Genomic DNA, 12897 nt, shown 5'->3' with positions numbered 1-12897 from the left:
ATTCTTTACTTAATTTTATGACAATAAAGACCTTGTTGAGCACATTCAAGTAGCTACAATTAACTTCGTGACAGAAAACCGCAAGGAGGAAGAGGAAAGAAGTTTGGGGAACCAAGGTCTAAGGCTGACAAAGAGAACAGACAACCTCTGTAGAATTTATACATGTCTATCAACTTTCTTGCTTTCCCAACCTTAGCTCGCAGATCCGTTATAAGGAATGATCACTCAGTTTTTAGATAATTTTATTGAACGATTTCATTTCCTGTAGGCAACCTTTCTACCTCAGTTTCATGTACTTTTTTCATAGGAAGGAAGAACAATTTGTCGGAATGTGAATGTATCAAATCAGAGTGATTCTTTCCAATGCCAGCTTTCAGATTTGAAACAATATTAGTAACACCCCACACTAATTAGTTCTCAGAAACTAAGAATCAATGTTCTTTTTCAAGAGAAAACTACGAGAACGCAAAACTAAATATAAATAAATACACGTATATCAAGTGTACCAATAATAAGTACACATATAATTTCTTCTTTAAATAGCCCAAAATCTTCAAAGTACTTTTATGGTAAAACTAAAACAGGCCGATATACATTCATTCTTGTGTCTGTTCAGAGCAACATTCACTACTATTTTCTTAAATCTGACTCATTCCATATTTAGAGGCAACTGCTCTCAAAATAACAGAAACATAATTTATAAAAAGCTGCTAAAAAATAACTACCAAGAAAGGAATATTAAAAGTATGATTCTTAGTTAAGTTTCCTTTTGAAAAAAAAAGTTACTAATTCATTTTACCTTTTTTTTTTTAAACCACTGGGGGTACACAGGAAAGAAGTTCTTAACCTTTCATCTAAGAACTTGATCTATAGATCACACAGTTAATAAGTGGCAGATGAATACAAGAGTTATACTATTAGTTCTTAGGTCTGAATTCATATTGACAAACCAAAAATTACCTGAAAGTCAAAAGCAGCATAGGTAAACTGTTCATTAATCTTCAGCTATTAGACAACTGGATTCAATCTAAAGATTATTTTAAGCACACAGCAACTAACTGAAGTTGCCTAAAGTTTTACAGAGCAGATTCACATTTTACCCTGTGAAAACCTACTCCCTTCTGATTAGGGCTTTATTCTACCTACCACATCAACATATTGTCCCTTGATTTTGAGACTGTTAAATGGATTCTGTAGGAAAGGATTAGCATGGCTCAATCCTTTATCACTATGGTTACAAAAACTACCAAAATTAGGCAAATAAAAGGAAAAATAAAAAGACAAATCTCAGTAGCAATCAAATTGATGCAATAAAAAGTTTTAGGTACCATCACATTGCTATTAAACTGATAAAAATTTAAATATTGTGAAGACATGGGGAATAATATAGCTATTAGCACTGTAAATAACGTTTATCTTTCTTGATAGAAACCTGGGATTATTATAAAGAGTTACAAAATTGCTTCTTGTCTTTTACCTAGCAATTTTATATTTAGTAATATGCAAGTAACTCCTGCTAAATACATTCTAGCGAAGCTATGTATAATAGAGAAAAAATGGGTTTAATCTAAACACCTCACAAGCAAGAAATGGTTAAGTAAACCATAGTACAGAATAGGATGAACTACCATATAGTCAATTAAAAAGAGAGTATGCATTGTCGATATTCAAACCACATATTATTTAGGAAGAATAATGAAGTTGAAATGATGTAATTAGAATTTTTATGTTCATTGGACTTCTGTATCTTTGTTTGTAAATACAATATAAAGTAATTTTAAGGGAGAAAAGAACCAAATCTTCCAGGTTCTTTTGAATGCCTCTCAATATATATAGTGAGCTAAACACAAAACATTATTTTTTGTACATGCAAAAGTACACGTAAAGATTACCACTACATAAATTATGCTTATGCTAAAGATAAACTTTGTTTCATCTCTATATTTATTAATATTTTATAATAGTACAATGATGATAAATATTGCACTTTTCCTCTAAGAAATGCAAAATACTTTTCAAGGGAAAAATATAATAAGCAAATATGATTATCCCTATTCTACAAATGGAAAAATTGATGTAAACAGAATCAGTGACTGCCTATTGAGAAAGAGTCCAATTCATCCAGATCAATTTCCTACCCTAACAGCATCTTCTGGAAATAATTAGTTTGGGGATACATTTTGGATAACAATTCCTATTTCACAACTCCCATTTCTAATTTTTTAAATAAGTCACTTCACCTTTTCTGAATGATGTTTAAAAGCCTAACCTCCTTAACAAATGTGGAACGGATGAGGCTAAGCACCCAGACCGAAGTAATAAAAATTTAAACAGTTTACAGTTATCTACAGTTTATCCTTTGAAAGTCAAAGAAATAAACATTAAAGTTGACTTCAAATTCCCTATACCAATTTGGCAAATTGTAGGGAGAAAGTGCCAAAAGCATCCTTCTGCTCTTCTAAGAGTTGTTTCTTTTGACCCAGATGTGAGAGCAGCTGGCAACAAAGATGAAAATCCAAACGTTTCAGAAAAAATGATTTGCTTTGTCTGTTATATTCCCATACCTATAAAATTAAGAATCCAAAAGAATTCACTGAAATTAATTAAAGCATAACAGAAAAGTAGCTACTTTTGTTTTAAAAGCAAAAATCAACAAACTGGCAGATCATCTATAAATTTCACTCATACTCATTTTCTGAAGTCCATCTCAAACATCACTTCCTCTGCAGCTTTCCCTGAAGACTCCAATCAACATACGTTTCCTCATTTAGAGTACTTTGGACACATCTTTTTATAATATGTTAGATATGAGTAATCAGCTCATAAACTCATGACCCTTGCTTAGAGGTTCCTAGAAGGCAGGGAATATATTTTTCATCTTTGAGGCAATACAATACACAACTGCCATCGCAATTAAGCGTAAAGACCAAACACTGGGTTTAAAAAACTGATTATGACAATATCTAATGGAAAAAACAGTGTGCTTCCAAGACTAGCTCTCCCACTTGAAAGCACTGTATTTTTTCTGGAAGTCTCAAAAAGCTTCCTGCATTGGTGGATAAGAAAGTTACAGTACTAAAGTGCTAAATGCTGACTTAATAAACCTTAAAAGATCCTTAGATATTTTTAAAGATCCAAATCTTTGAACAGTTCTATCATCGTGTCATTAGGACAGCTGACAAATCTCAACAATCTACAAACAGCTATGAAAAATGCAATGGATTCTTTAATGTCTTAAATACGTTCAAAATTACAGCTACAGTAAAACGAGCAGTAATAAAATAAACACCAGCTTTAAAAGTAATCAAACAGTAAATAAATCTATTTATAGATGTCAAAAGTTTGCTGCAGGACTACTTGCATTGTTAAATTATTAATGGTTTCAAAGAAATCCTCATCCCCCAAATGGAAAGTTTTAACTTCACAAAATAATTATGTACGTATGTTGTCATGCCTTACACGGAATAATCTAAACACAGGTTACTTTACTTCTGCCTATTTTACTAGCAACTGAAAAGTTTGAATGTTAACGTCATAAGAGATGAAAGTTTTCAGTACTTGCCCTAAAGACAAACCACCAGTTTTTACCATTATGTGCTCCTGTGTAAGTGCTTGAACCGTTCTCAGGGAAACTAAACAGTGGGGGTCTTACACACTTTTTGTATATTAACTTCTTTCCACTTAAAAGGCACGAATTAAATGTCTCAACCATTACAGGTTTATTAATGCAGTTTACGCTATTCTGAATGCTACATTTCACATATAATGAACCCAGTACTAATCGTGAAGTTCGAAGCCAATGTCCTAAAATAACAGGCTCACATAACCAACCCGCAGTTCCAAGGAAGTACAATAAAACATGCGGCAATGAAGTTAAAAATGATCGCAAGTTGTAACTAAGTTGGGAAGTTCCTCACGTGCATGGACGTCTTCGTCCACTTCTTTAGAGTACCTGATACAGGGCTGTGAGCGAACGAACACGCACGGAATGCTCGCATCCAACTCAACGGCTCCGAGTCGTGAAGCCCAACTCCAAAGGAGCTCAACACACAGCCCCTACTCGGGAAAAACTGACTACAGTTCTTCATTTTTCTGGCCGGCAAAAAAGGAAAACAAGACCGAGGCCTGCTGAGTCCTCCACAATCTACCCTTGCAAGGGCCATTCCAAGAGCCTCCAACCAAAGCCCGGCCGAGTCCCGACGCTTCTAGGAAACTCGACCCAACCCACTGCTACGCCCCCTTCCCTTCGGTCCGACCAAGGGGCCCCAGCTTCCCGAGACAAGGACTTTCCCTCCCAACAGGGCAGCCGGGGATCCGCCCGGTCTCACTAACCTTGCACTCGTCGCTCTTTTTCTCTTCCTCGCAGAAGTTGACCGGCGCCAGGCCAGGGAGGTAGAAAGTACTGCCCGGGCGCGGGCCCGGGGCCGCCAGCAGGAGCAGCGACAGCAGCCACAGCCGCGGCCACCGAGATAACGCCGCCGGCAGCGTCGCGCTCATGACGGCTGTTTCGGGGAAAGCGCAGCCGAGCCTAGGGGGTGATGTGGGAAGGAGGGACCGGGAGGCTCGGAAACGACGACAAGGAGCCCTCAGAGGAGGGAGGCCGGCCCCGCGATAGATAGTTCCGGTTGCGCTAAGAGACACTCCGGGTCCCGCAACAGAAACCGAGCCGGACCTCGACAGGGCATGCGCGAAACTGCCCGCACATGCTCAGTGAGCGCGGACCCAAGCGCCCCAAGGAGTTTCCGGGAGGGAAGAGTGCAGAAAGTCCACTTTCCAGGTTTTCATTGGGCTGGCTGGAGTGGTTCCTGGGTGAGTTGTCCGGCGCTCACGTTCCAGTTCCAAATTTCGACCAAGAACGCCTTTGGGGCGCAGTAGGGCGTGCTGCCTGGCGGGCTCTTTCTCTTCTCTGCGGCGTGTTAATTTTCTGTAAACAACATAGGGTTTTCTCACACTGCCCGCGGCACTCCAACGCCGATTACATAGTACATAATCCAGAAAGTACCTGCTAATCGATGATGTTGGTGGAGCAGGAATTGGAAACTGTAGGATACAGGTGGTTGGGAGCAGGATAAGGAAACAAAGGGAAAGAAACTGGCCGTAAATCCTCAAATGGCAGCACATGAGCGGACGTTTTCCAAGCACTGGATATGGTGATGCATTATTGGGTGGGGACAGTCGATTGCACGGAATAAACAGACTTTTTTAAGGGTGAGTGAAAATGTGATGCGGAGAAAAATGGGACGAGGCAGATAGGACAAGGCAGTATTGACATTTCCTAGTAAGGAAAAACATGGACACACCGTAGAGTTCAGTGAGGAAAGTAGTCGTTCCGGCAAAATACACGGTATGGATTACCCTTGAGTATACGCTGCTATCACTCTCCGCATTAATGATGTGATAAAATGTGAATGCGTCTGGTGCATTTTCTGATTCTTCAAAGAGAAGTTTGCTTTTTGGTGATTTAAAGTCAATTCAATTCAGCTTCAGAATTCGGATCAAGTACTTGGAAGGAATACCCTATCTGAGACTAACAAGGAATCATAACCTTGCAAGCCGGGTATCCAGCTTGGAATTAAAAAATGGGCAAGGTATGGCTTCAGGAAAGTTTCCAGCCCCATGAAATTGTATCTAAATTCTTGTGGGTGTTTATAGTTTTCCCAAGGGAAGGTTTATAACTTTCATTTAATTTTCAAAGATACCTATGACTCGCCAAAAAAGGTGAACCACCGATCTATGTTTCCAGCACAATGAAAGATAAAATTCCTGCTTGCAGAGGAGGTTTGTACTGATTAAGAGCTACATCTTTGGAACACCACTTTTAGGTATGTGACTTTGGCAAATTTTAATTAATCAAGCCCAGGTTCTTCAATTAGGAAGTAGAAAAGAATGCCCAACTTCCTAAGGTTGAATGAAGATTATTGTAAATGTATGTAGTTGTTTAGCACATTCCCTGGCACAGAGGAAAGGCAGCCAATTTATTTATTTATTTATTTATTTATTTTATAACAAGTCAATCTAGTAAGGGCCTAGGCAGTGGAGGAGCTAAGTAATTTCCCCTTCTCACAACTTCTCCTTCAAATAAATCAATTAGCACATTTATTGAACACCTACTTTGTGATAGGGAAAGAATTTACAAATCTGTCCTTGAATTCATGGAGATTTCCAAAATAATAATAATAAGTGGATGTTTATATAGAAAGGAAAGAAGAAAACTAATAGTTTTGTCCACTCTCTTCTATTTATCTGGCATCACTAAATAGAGAGCCTTCACACTCTCACTGCCCCCATCCAACTTTTTCCTCTTCCAGTTTTCCCCATCTCAAGAAATGGCACCACTGTCCACCTGCTTCTCAAGCCCGAAACCTAAGAGATAACCTTAATTTTTCATTCTCTCACTCTGCACCTTCAGTCTGCCAGCAAGTCCCTGTTCATTGGACGGCCAAACCTAGACTCAATCCTTTCACTAATTTCCATATCCACAGCTACCATCTTGGTCTGAGCTGAAATATTAGTTCCCCTGGAGTACTGCAATACCTCCTTTACCTTCTACACTTGCCAAGAATCTTATACAATCTTAAAATCCTTTAATATTCACTATTTGAAATCCTAGCATCCCACAGAATTTACCAATATTGGAAACTGTCCCGATTGTTTATTGTCTGACTCCCTGTGGTGGCTTGGGGCTATGTAACCCAGAAAATTATGTTCTTAATCTTAATCCATTCCCTTGGTTAAGAACCTATTGTATGATTATATGGATACTTTATTTAAATATGCCTATGGTTAAGCTAACTAAAATAACCATTTTTGGTGGTTCTAGGTGTTTTGTTTATTTTCTTAAATAAAAATACAAAAGAAATTTAGCTACCAAGGGAGCATGTGTAGACAGATTTACACATTGCACCATGCCCCTTTAACTACCCCTAAGACACTAGGAATAAAAATCAGCTTCCAAGGAGCCAAGATTACTGGGGTCAGGAGTCCTCAAAAGCAAATAAAATGCTAGGGGTCCCTCAAGACAGTGATAAGATGTGCCACTGCTGGCATACTTCAACCATATATAGAAGATAGTTCTACAAACAAGCAGTCAAAATACACTAACTTGAATCTCCATCACTGACCCTCTTCCCTTTGTTTCCATGCTGTAAGTCTCCCTTAGTTCTTGGATCAGGGAGACAGATCTGAATTTACCTCTTGTCTCTTTTCCAGTTGACCTTACAATAACACTTTTTCTTTCTTCCAAAAAAAAGAAAAAGAAAAAGAAACAAAAAGACACTGTACCTAAGACCTTTTAAAGAACTTCAGTTAAAGTGTACACTACCTGAATCAGTATGGATGTTAATCATATCACTGAAGGCCTTATAGGGAAGGCCACAGAGAGAGATGCCAGGAAGCAGTCAGGAGCTGAAAGCCAACAACCCAAAAGAGAAGACAGGTGAGGCTGCCATGTGTATTGCCAAGTGACCAAGAATTGTCAGCAGGTAGCCCCAGAACACCACAGTCTTTCCAAAGACAGCAACCCCCTGATGATGCCTTCTTTTTGGGTTTCTGGCCTCAAAACTGTGAGCCAATAAATTCTCATTGTTTAAGCCAACCTATTGCATGATATTTGTTTTGGCAACCAAAAATGGAAAGAATGAAGGGAGGAAAGAAGGAACAAGTAACCGAAAGAAGTACATGAGTGGTACTGACCAGGTAATAAGTGACATGAACGTCTAGACCTGAATTCAGACTGCTTTTAGTGCTGAAATAAAATTAAGAGGCTTTCTATGTAATTTAACCTCCTTTTACAAAAGAAGACTTAGGTAAGAAGGAGGAAATGACTTCTCCCCTTACTCTGCTATTCCCTGTGGCTATTTGGGGAGATGAATCCCTCTGGGCCGCAAATAGCACCCCCTCAAGCCTTGTTCTCCCCAAACCCCGCCGCTCCCTCAATCCGCAGAGAGCAGAACATTAGCAAAAACCCGGAGAAGTGGAGTTTTTCTCAACAAAATTGGTGTCTAGAACACCAGCCACCAGCTCCCGCAGAGGGCGGGTTGCGCATGCCCAAAGCCTCCCAGTCGCGCCTCGCCAACTCCCACTCGGGTGACCTTTCGCAGACTTCCGCCTCAAGAGTCCAGACACGTCATCTTGCGCAGCCAGAGCGGGGGTGGGGGTGGGGAGAGAGAAGGGCGGAGCAGAGAGTCAGGGGCGGGGCTGGGCCGCCAGGAGGCCGGGACACCTTACTTCCGGATCCGGCCTCGCCTTGGTAGGGAACGCCTTCCCCGGGGTTGCCTTAGTTATCTGGGGTTAGGGTCTGCGCGATGAACGGGGCGTGGCAGAGAGCGATCGCCCCACCCTTTAACCGGGTCGCAAAGGGGAGGCTCTGCCTTAGGGACACTTCTGACATGGGCGATGTCATGCGAAAAGACACGAGAAAGAAGAGGTGGTTTCAATTCCAAACTAGGAAGAAACGAAGTTTTCCTTCCATTCCCCCACATCCTTCCCATTCCGGACTGTGATGCTACGTTTTTAGAAATACTAATACTTCCGGCAGGACTGTAAAACCTCATGGATATGATTTTCTTCTTTCCTCTGCTACAGATGGAAAATGCCAGCTCCAATTTAAGACTCAGACTTAATTTGGCAGCTCAGATTTAAAAATCTGATGTTTGTGTCTTTCACTCTTCTCTACCAAAATAATTTGGACAGCCTATTTTTCTGCATTTCCCATGACTTCTGTGTAGGGTTGCCAGATTTAGCATGGAACATGCATATGTTTTAACTTAAAACCCTACTTCTGTGACAACTTGAAATTTCTAGACTCTGCTAGCTGTAACCTGTTAAGTGATTGGACTTCAAGATATCCTAAAAGAAAAAAAAGTACTTCAGTGTCCATTTTCTGACATAAAACTGTGATAGGCCAAGAGAGAAAAAGTAAGTAATCGCTGACCCCCTTCCCTCTCAATCTAAATCCCTCAACTTGGATATAAAATATCAACCACAGGGTACAAGAGCTTGTCGTAAATTTTAAGGTAGGGAATGGTTCCCAAGATTTTATGGCTGGCCCATCAGCGAAAGTAGGCATGCCAACAGGAAGAGGGTTTTTTGGCTTGCAGAACCTGGAAAAATGAAAGTCACAGAGGCAAACACCAAAGTATAACTAAGGGAAGACAATGACCTGTTTTACACTCTACCTCTGTAGTGTTGGTGGCTGTATATCACTGTGAAGCGAATGGATGTTAGAATCATATAACTAATTGTACCTGCTTTGACTTTTTTTTTTAAGTGTTTTTATTAATATATCTTAACATACAAACATTCTATACATGGTGTACAATCAGTGGCTCATAATATCATCACATAGTTGTGTATCATCACCATGATCATTTTTTTAGCACATTTTCATCACTCCTGAAATAGAAATAAAAAGAAAAAAGAAAAAACTCATACTACCATACTCCTTACCTCTCCCTCTCATCAACCACTAGTATTTCCATCTACCCAATTCATTTTAACCTTTGTTCCCGCTATTATTTATTTTTATCCATATTTTTTACTACTCTGTCCATATGCTAGATAAAAGGAGCATCAGATACAGGGTTTTCATAATCACATGGTCACATTGTAAAACCTATATCATTATACAATCATCTTCAAGAAACAAGGCTACTGGAACACAGCTCAACAGTTTGAGGTACTTCTCTCTAGCCACTCCAATACACCATAAACTAAAAAGGGATATCTATAAAATGCATAAGAGTAACCTCCAGGATAACCTTTCAACTCTGTTTGAAACCTCTCAGCCACTGACACATAATTTCGTCTCATTTCTCTCTTACTCCTTTGGTCAAGAAGACTCTCAATCTCTTCATGCTGGGTCCTGGCTCATCCCGGGATTTCTGTCCCATATTGCCAAGGAGATTTATACCCCTGGGAGTCATGTTCCACATAGGGGGTGGGGGAGGGCAATGAATTCTCTTGCCACATTGATATAGAGAGAGGCCACATCTGAGCAACTAAAGAAGTTCTTTGGGTGGGGTCACCCAATTGTGGGTGGTAACTTTTGATTAGATGATTTTCATGGAGGTGTGTCTCCACCCATTGAAGGTGGAGTTGCTTACTGGAGTCCTTTAAAAGAGGAAACATTTTGGAGAGAGTCCGTTTTTGGTAGAGCCATGAGAAAGCCAGCAGACGCCACCATGTTCACCATGTGCCCTTCCAGCTGAGAGAGAGAAATGTTGAACGTCATCGGCCTTCTTGAACCAAGGTATCTTTCTCTGGATGCCTTAAATTGGACATTTCTATAGACTTGCTTTAACTGGGATATTTTCTCGGCCTTAGAACTGTAACTAGCAACTTATTAAATTCCCCTTTTTAAAAGCCATTCAATATGTTTCTGGCATATTGCATTCCAGCAGCTAGCAAACTAGAACAACCCTGTATTCTGATTTACTTTAGTCCTGTCCAGAACTGATTTTTTTCTGATTAAAATTTGCCTTACCACATAGTTTGCTTACAGAGGGAGAATGTTTGGCTGCTAGATTCAACTATCTGGTTTCTTCTGGGATTTGTTGTTTTAACAACTTTATTGAGGTGTAATTGCATACTATGCAATTCAACCATTTTAAATGTACAATTCAATGATCTTTAGTAAATTTACTGAGTTCTGCAGCCATCACCATAATACACTTTTAAAACATTTCTATTATCCTAATAAGATACTTATGACCTTTTACATTCAATCCCTCTTTCTACCCCCAGCCCCAGATAACCACTAATTTACTTTCTGTCTCTAGACATTTGCCTTTTTTGAATCCTTTGATATTTTCTTTCTTTTTAATAAATAAATAAGCTAGTAATTTTATTTATATATCAGGTTTTGTGACTGTAGTTCATTTAAACAAATGAGGGGTCTATTTTTAGTGTCATAACAAGTGAATTGTCTCAGGCTGTTGGGTTGTCCTGGAATCTCCATTGTTTGTACCTTGCAGCCAAAGACCACCAGGAACACACCTGTGACTTAACAAGTTCGATTTATTGCCTGTCACAGGAAAAGAGAATGTACACAATGGAATACTGTGGGGTGTCTCAGTAAAAAGGGTTTAGAGAGGAAGTTATAGGATTTGAGCTTGTATTAGGGGCTTTGGGGGAGGATTTAGAGAAGTGGGACTTTGCTCACAATTGGATGCTGTCAAGAAGCAGGACTAATTTTTAAGATTGGGTATATTAATAAATCTTCCCTAGAAGGAAGGAAGACTGGAGTGAGGCTAAACTATAATTGGTAGGAAGCAGCAGTCATCCTAGCCAGGATAGGGAGATGTCTGGTCCTTTTTGTGGTTTGGACAATATTTAGGTTTTTGTCTATATTTATGCATGATTACAGAGTGCTTGTGTTTTTGTATTGATCTATCATGGCCACAGAGTGGCCTTGTCTGATGTTGATTATCTGTGAAATCATTTATAGTAAGTAGGAGAACGCTAACGACTAGCTGCAAGTACCCGGCCAGCTCCTGAATGTTAGGAGCTTCTTTTCTTTTTCACCAAAAAAATCACATCTGGTAGCCAGCAAGCCATTTTACTCCTTTGAATCACACTAAATATTTTTGCCTTTTTTCCTCAAAATTTCTACATATATATCAGGCCACTGGAAAACCCCCCCCACTCGAACTCAGGTTGTGATAATTTTTAAAATGGTATACCCGTCATCTTATGAGCGAGACAGTGAATGATAATATTAGTACTCTACATTTTTTTTTTTGCTTTCTTTCATGACCCAAGGAATCTTTTAATTGCATTTTAGCAATATCTCCAATGTATATAACTAGCAAAGATTTCCTATTCAGAATACTGATATCTATTTTTTTAAAGGCAACTGAGTAGAAAGATCAGCAAGAGAGTAGAATAGGCACATCACAAGAGGTGACAATTCAGTGGTCAACAAAAGCACAAAGATGTTCAACCTCATTAATCATCAGAAAATTGCAAATTAAAACATCAATAAGATACTGCTATGCACAGAGTAGAATACCTAAATTTACAAGATTGAGAATACCAAGTGTTAACAGGGATGTGTTTTTTTAGTAAATTATTTTAATAAGCTTCATGAGTTCAGGAGTTTAGCTACTTTATAGTTCCTTCTTGTAGCCATGAATACAGTTCAAAACATCAAAAAGAACAAGCTGGGTGGGCTGCGGTGGCTCAGTGACAGAGTCCTCGCCTGCCATGCTGGAGACCCGGGTTTGATTCCTGGTGCCTTAAGATTGAGAACGAGGCAGGGTCTTCACTTGTATGGTTCCTCCTTTGTAGATTTTTCAGTATTACTTCAAGGAATCACCAATAACAGCTACTTAAATTCTGTACCTGACCCAGTTGTGTGACCACGAACAAGGACCTTCATCTTTTTAGGCTCAGCTTTCCCATATGTAAGCTGGAAGCCGTAGAGGGTGCCAGATGGAGAACACAAGTGTAGCTTCAAGTCCCCCGGTACTCCTTCAAATAGGGATGTGGAGCAACTGAAACTCTCATACACTACTGGTGAGAGTGTAAATTGGTGCAATCACAATACCAAAACTTTGGTACATATATCCTATCACCCAGAAATTCCACTTCTCAATCAAAATACATACTTATATTCAGCAAAACACATTACCAAAATGAACTCAAATGTCCATCTATAGTAGACTGGATATATAAATTGTGGTATAGTTCTATGATAGAATAAAAAGCTAATGAAAACCAACAAAGTGCTATTATACACAGTAACATAGATAAATCTTACAAACATGACATTATGTAAAAGAAGTCAGATAAACAGGGTACTTTTTGTGTGATTCCTTTTATATAAAGTACAAAACCAAGCAAAATTAATGTATGACATTAGAAGGCGAGATTGTGGTTACCTTTGGGGAAGTCTGA

At 39.3% G+C, this 12897-nt stretch overlaps 1 protein-coding gene and 1 long non-coding RNA gene across 3 annotated transcripts in view; one reads left to right on the top strand and one right to left on the bottom strand.

Moving 5' to 3' along the window:
- Positions 1 to 4701, bottom strand: part of TM9SF2 (transmembrane 9 superfamily member 2) — a 98275-nt gene extending 93574 nt beyond the window's left edge. The window contains exon 1 of the mRNA XM_077158585.1: positions 4333 to 4701. Within this exon, the coding sequence (XP_077014700.1) occupies positions 4333 to 4497 (165 nt within the window). The 5' untranslated portion in view covers positions 4498 to 4701. The remainder of the gene's footprint in view (positions 1 to 4332) is intronic.
- LOC143681507 (uncharacterized) overlaps positions 1 to 12897 on the top strand; it is a 127038-nt gene that overhangs the window by 83451 nt on the left and 30690 nt on the right. The window contains exons 1-2 of one of the 2 annotated variants that reach the window (XR_013174683.1): positions 8158 to 8248; positions 8584 to 8916. The exons of the other annotated variant lie outside the window; for it this stretch is intronic. This is a non-coding gene — a long non-coding RNA (uncharacterized LOC143681507). Of the gene's footprint in view, positions 1 to 8157; positions 8249 to 8583; positions 8917 to 12897 lie in introns of those variants that run through there. 2 annotated transcript variants of the gene reach the window in all.

This window comes from Tamandua tetradactyla, chromosome 4 (assembly GCF_023851605.1).
Source record: "Tamandua tetradactyla isolate mTamTet1 chromosome 4, mTamTet1.pri, whole genome shotgun sequence".
Taxonomy (NCBI): Eukaryota; Metazoa; Chordata; class Mammalia; order Pilosa; family Myrmecophagidae; genus Tamandua; species Tamandua tetradactyla.
Note: the sequence above shows the minus strand (reverse complement) of the source record. Positions and strands in the feature narration are given on the sequence as shown.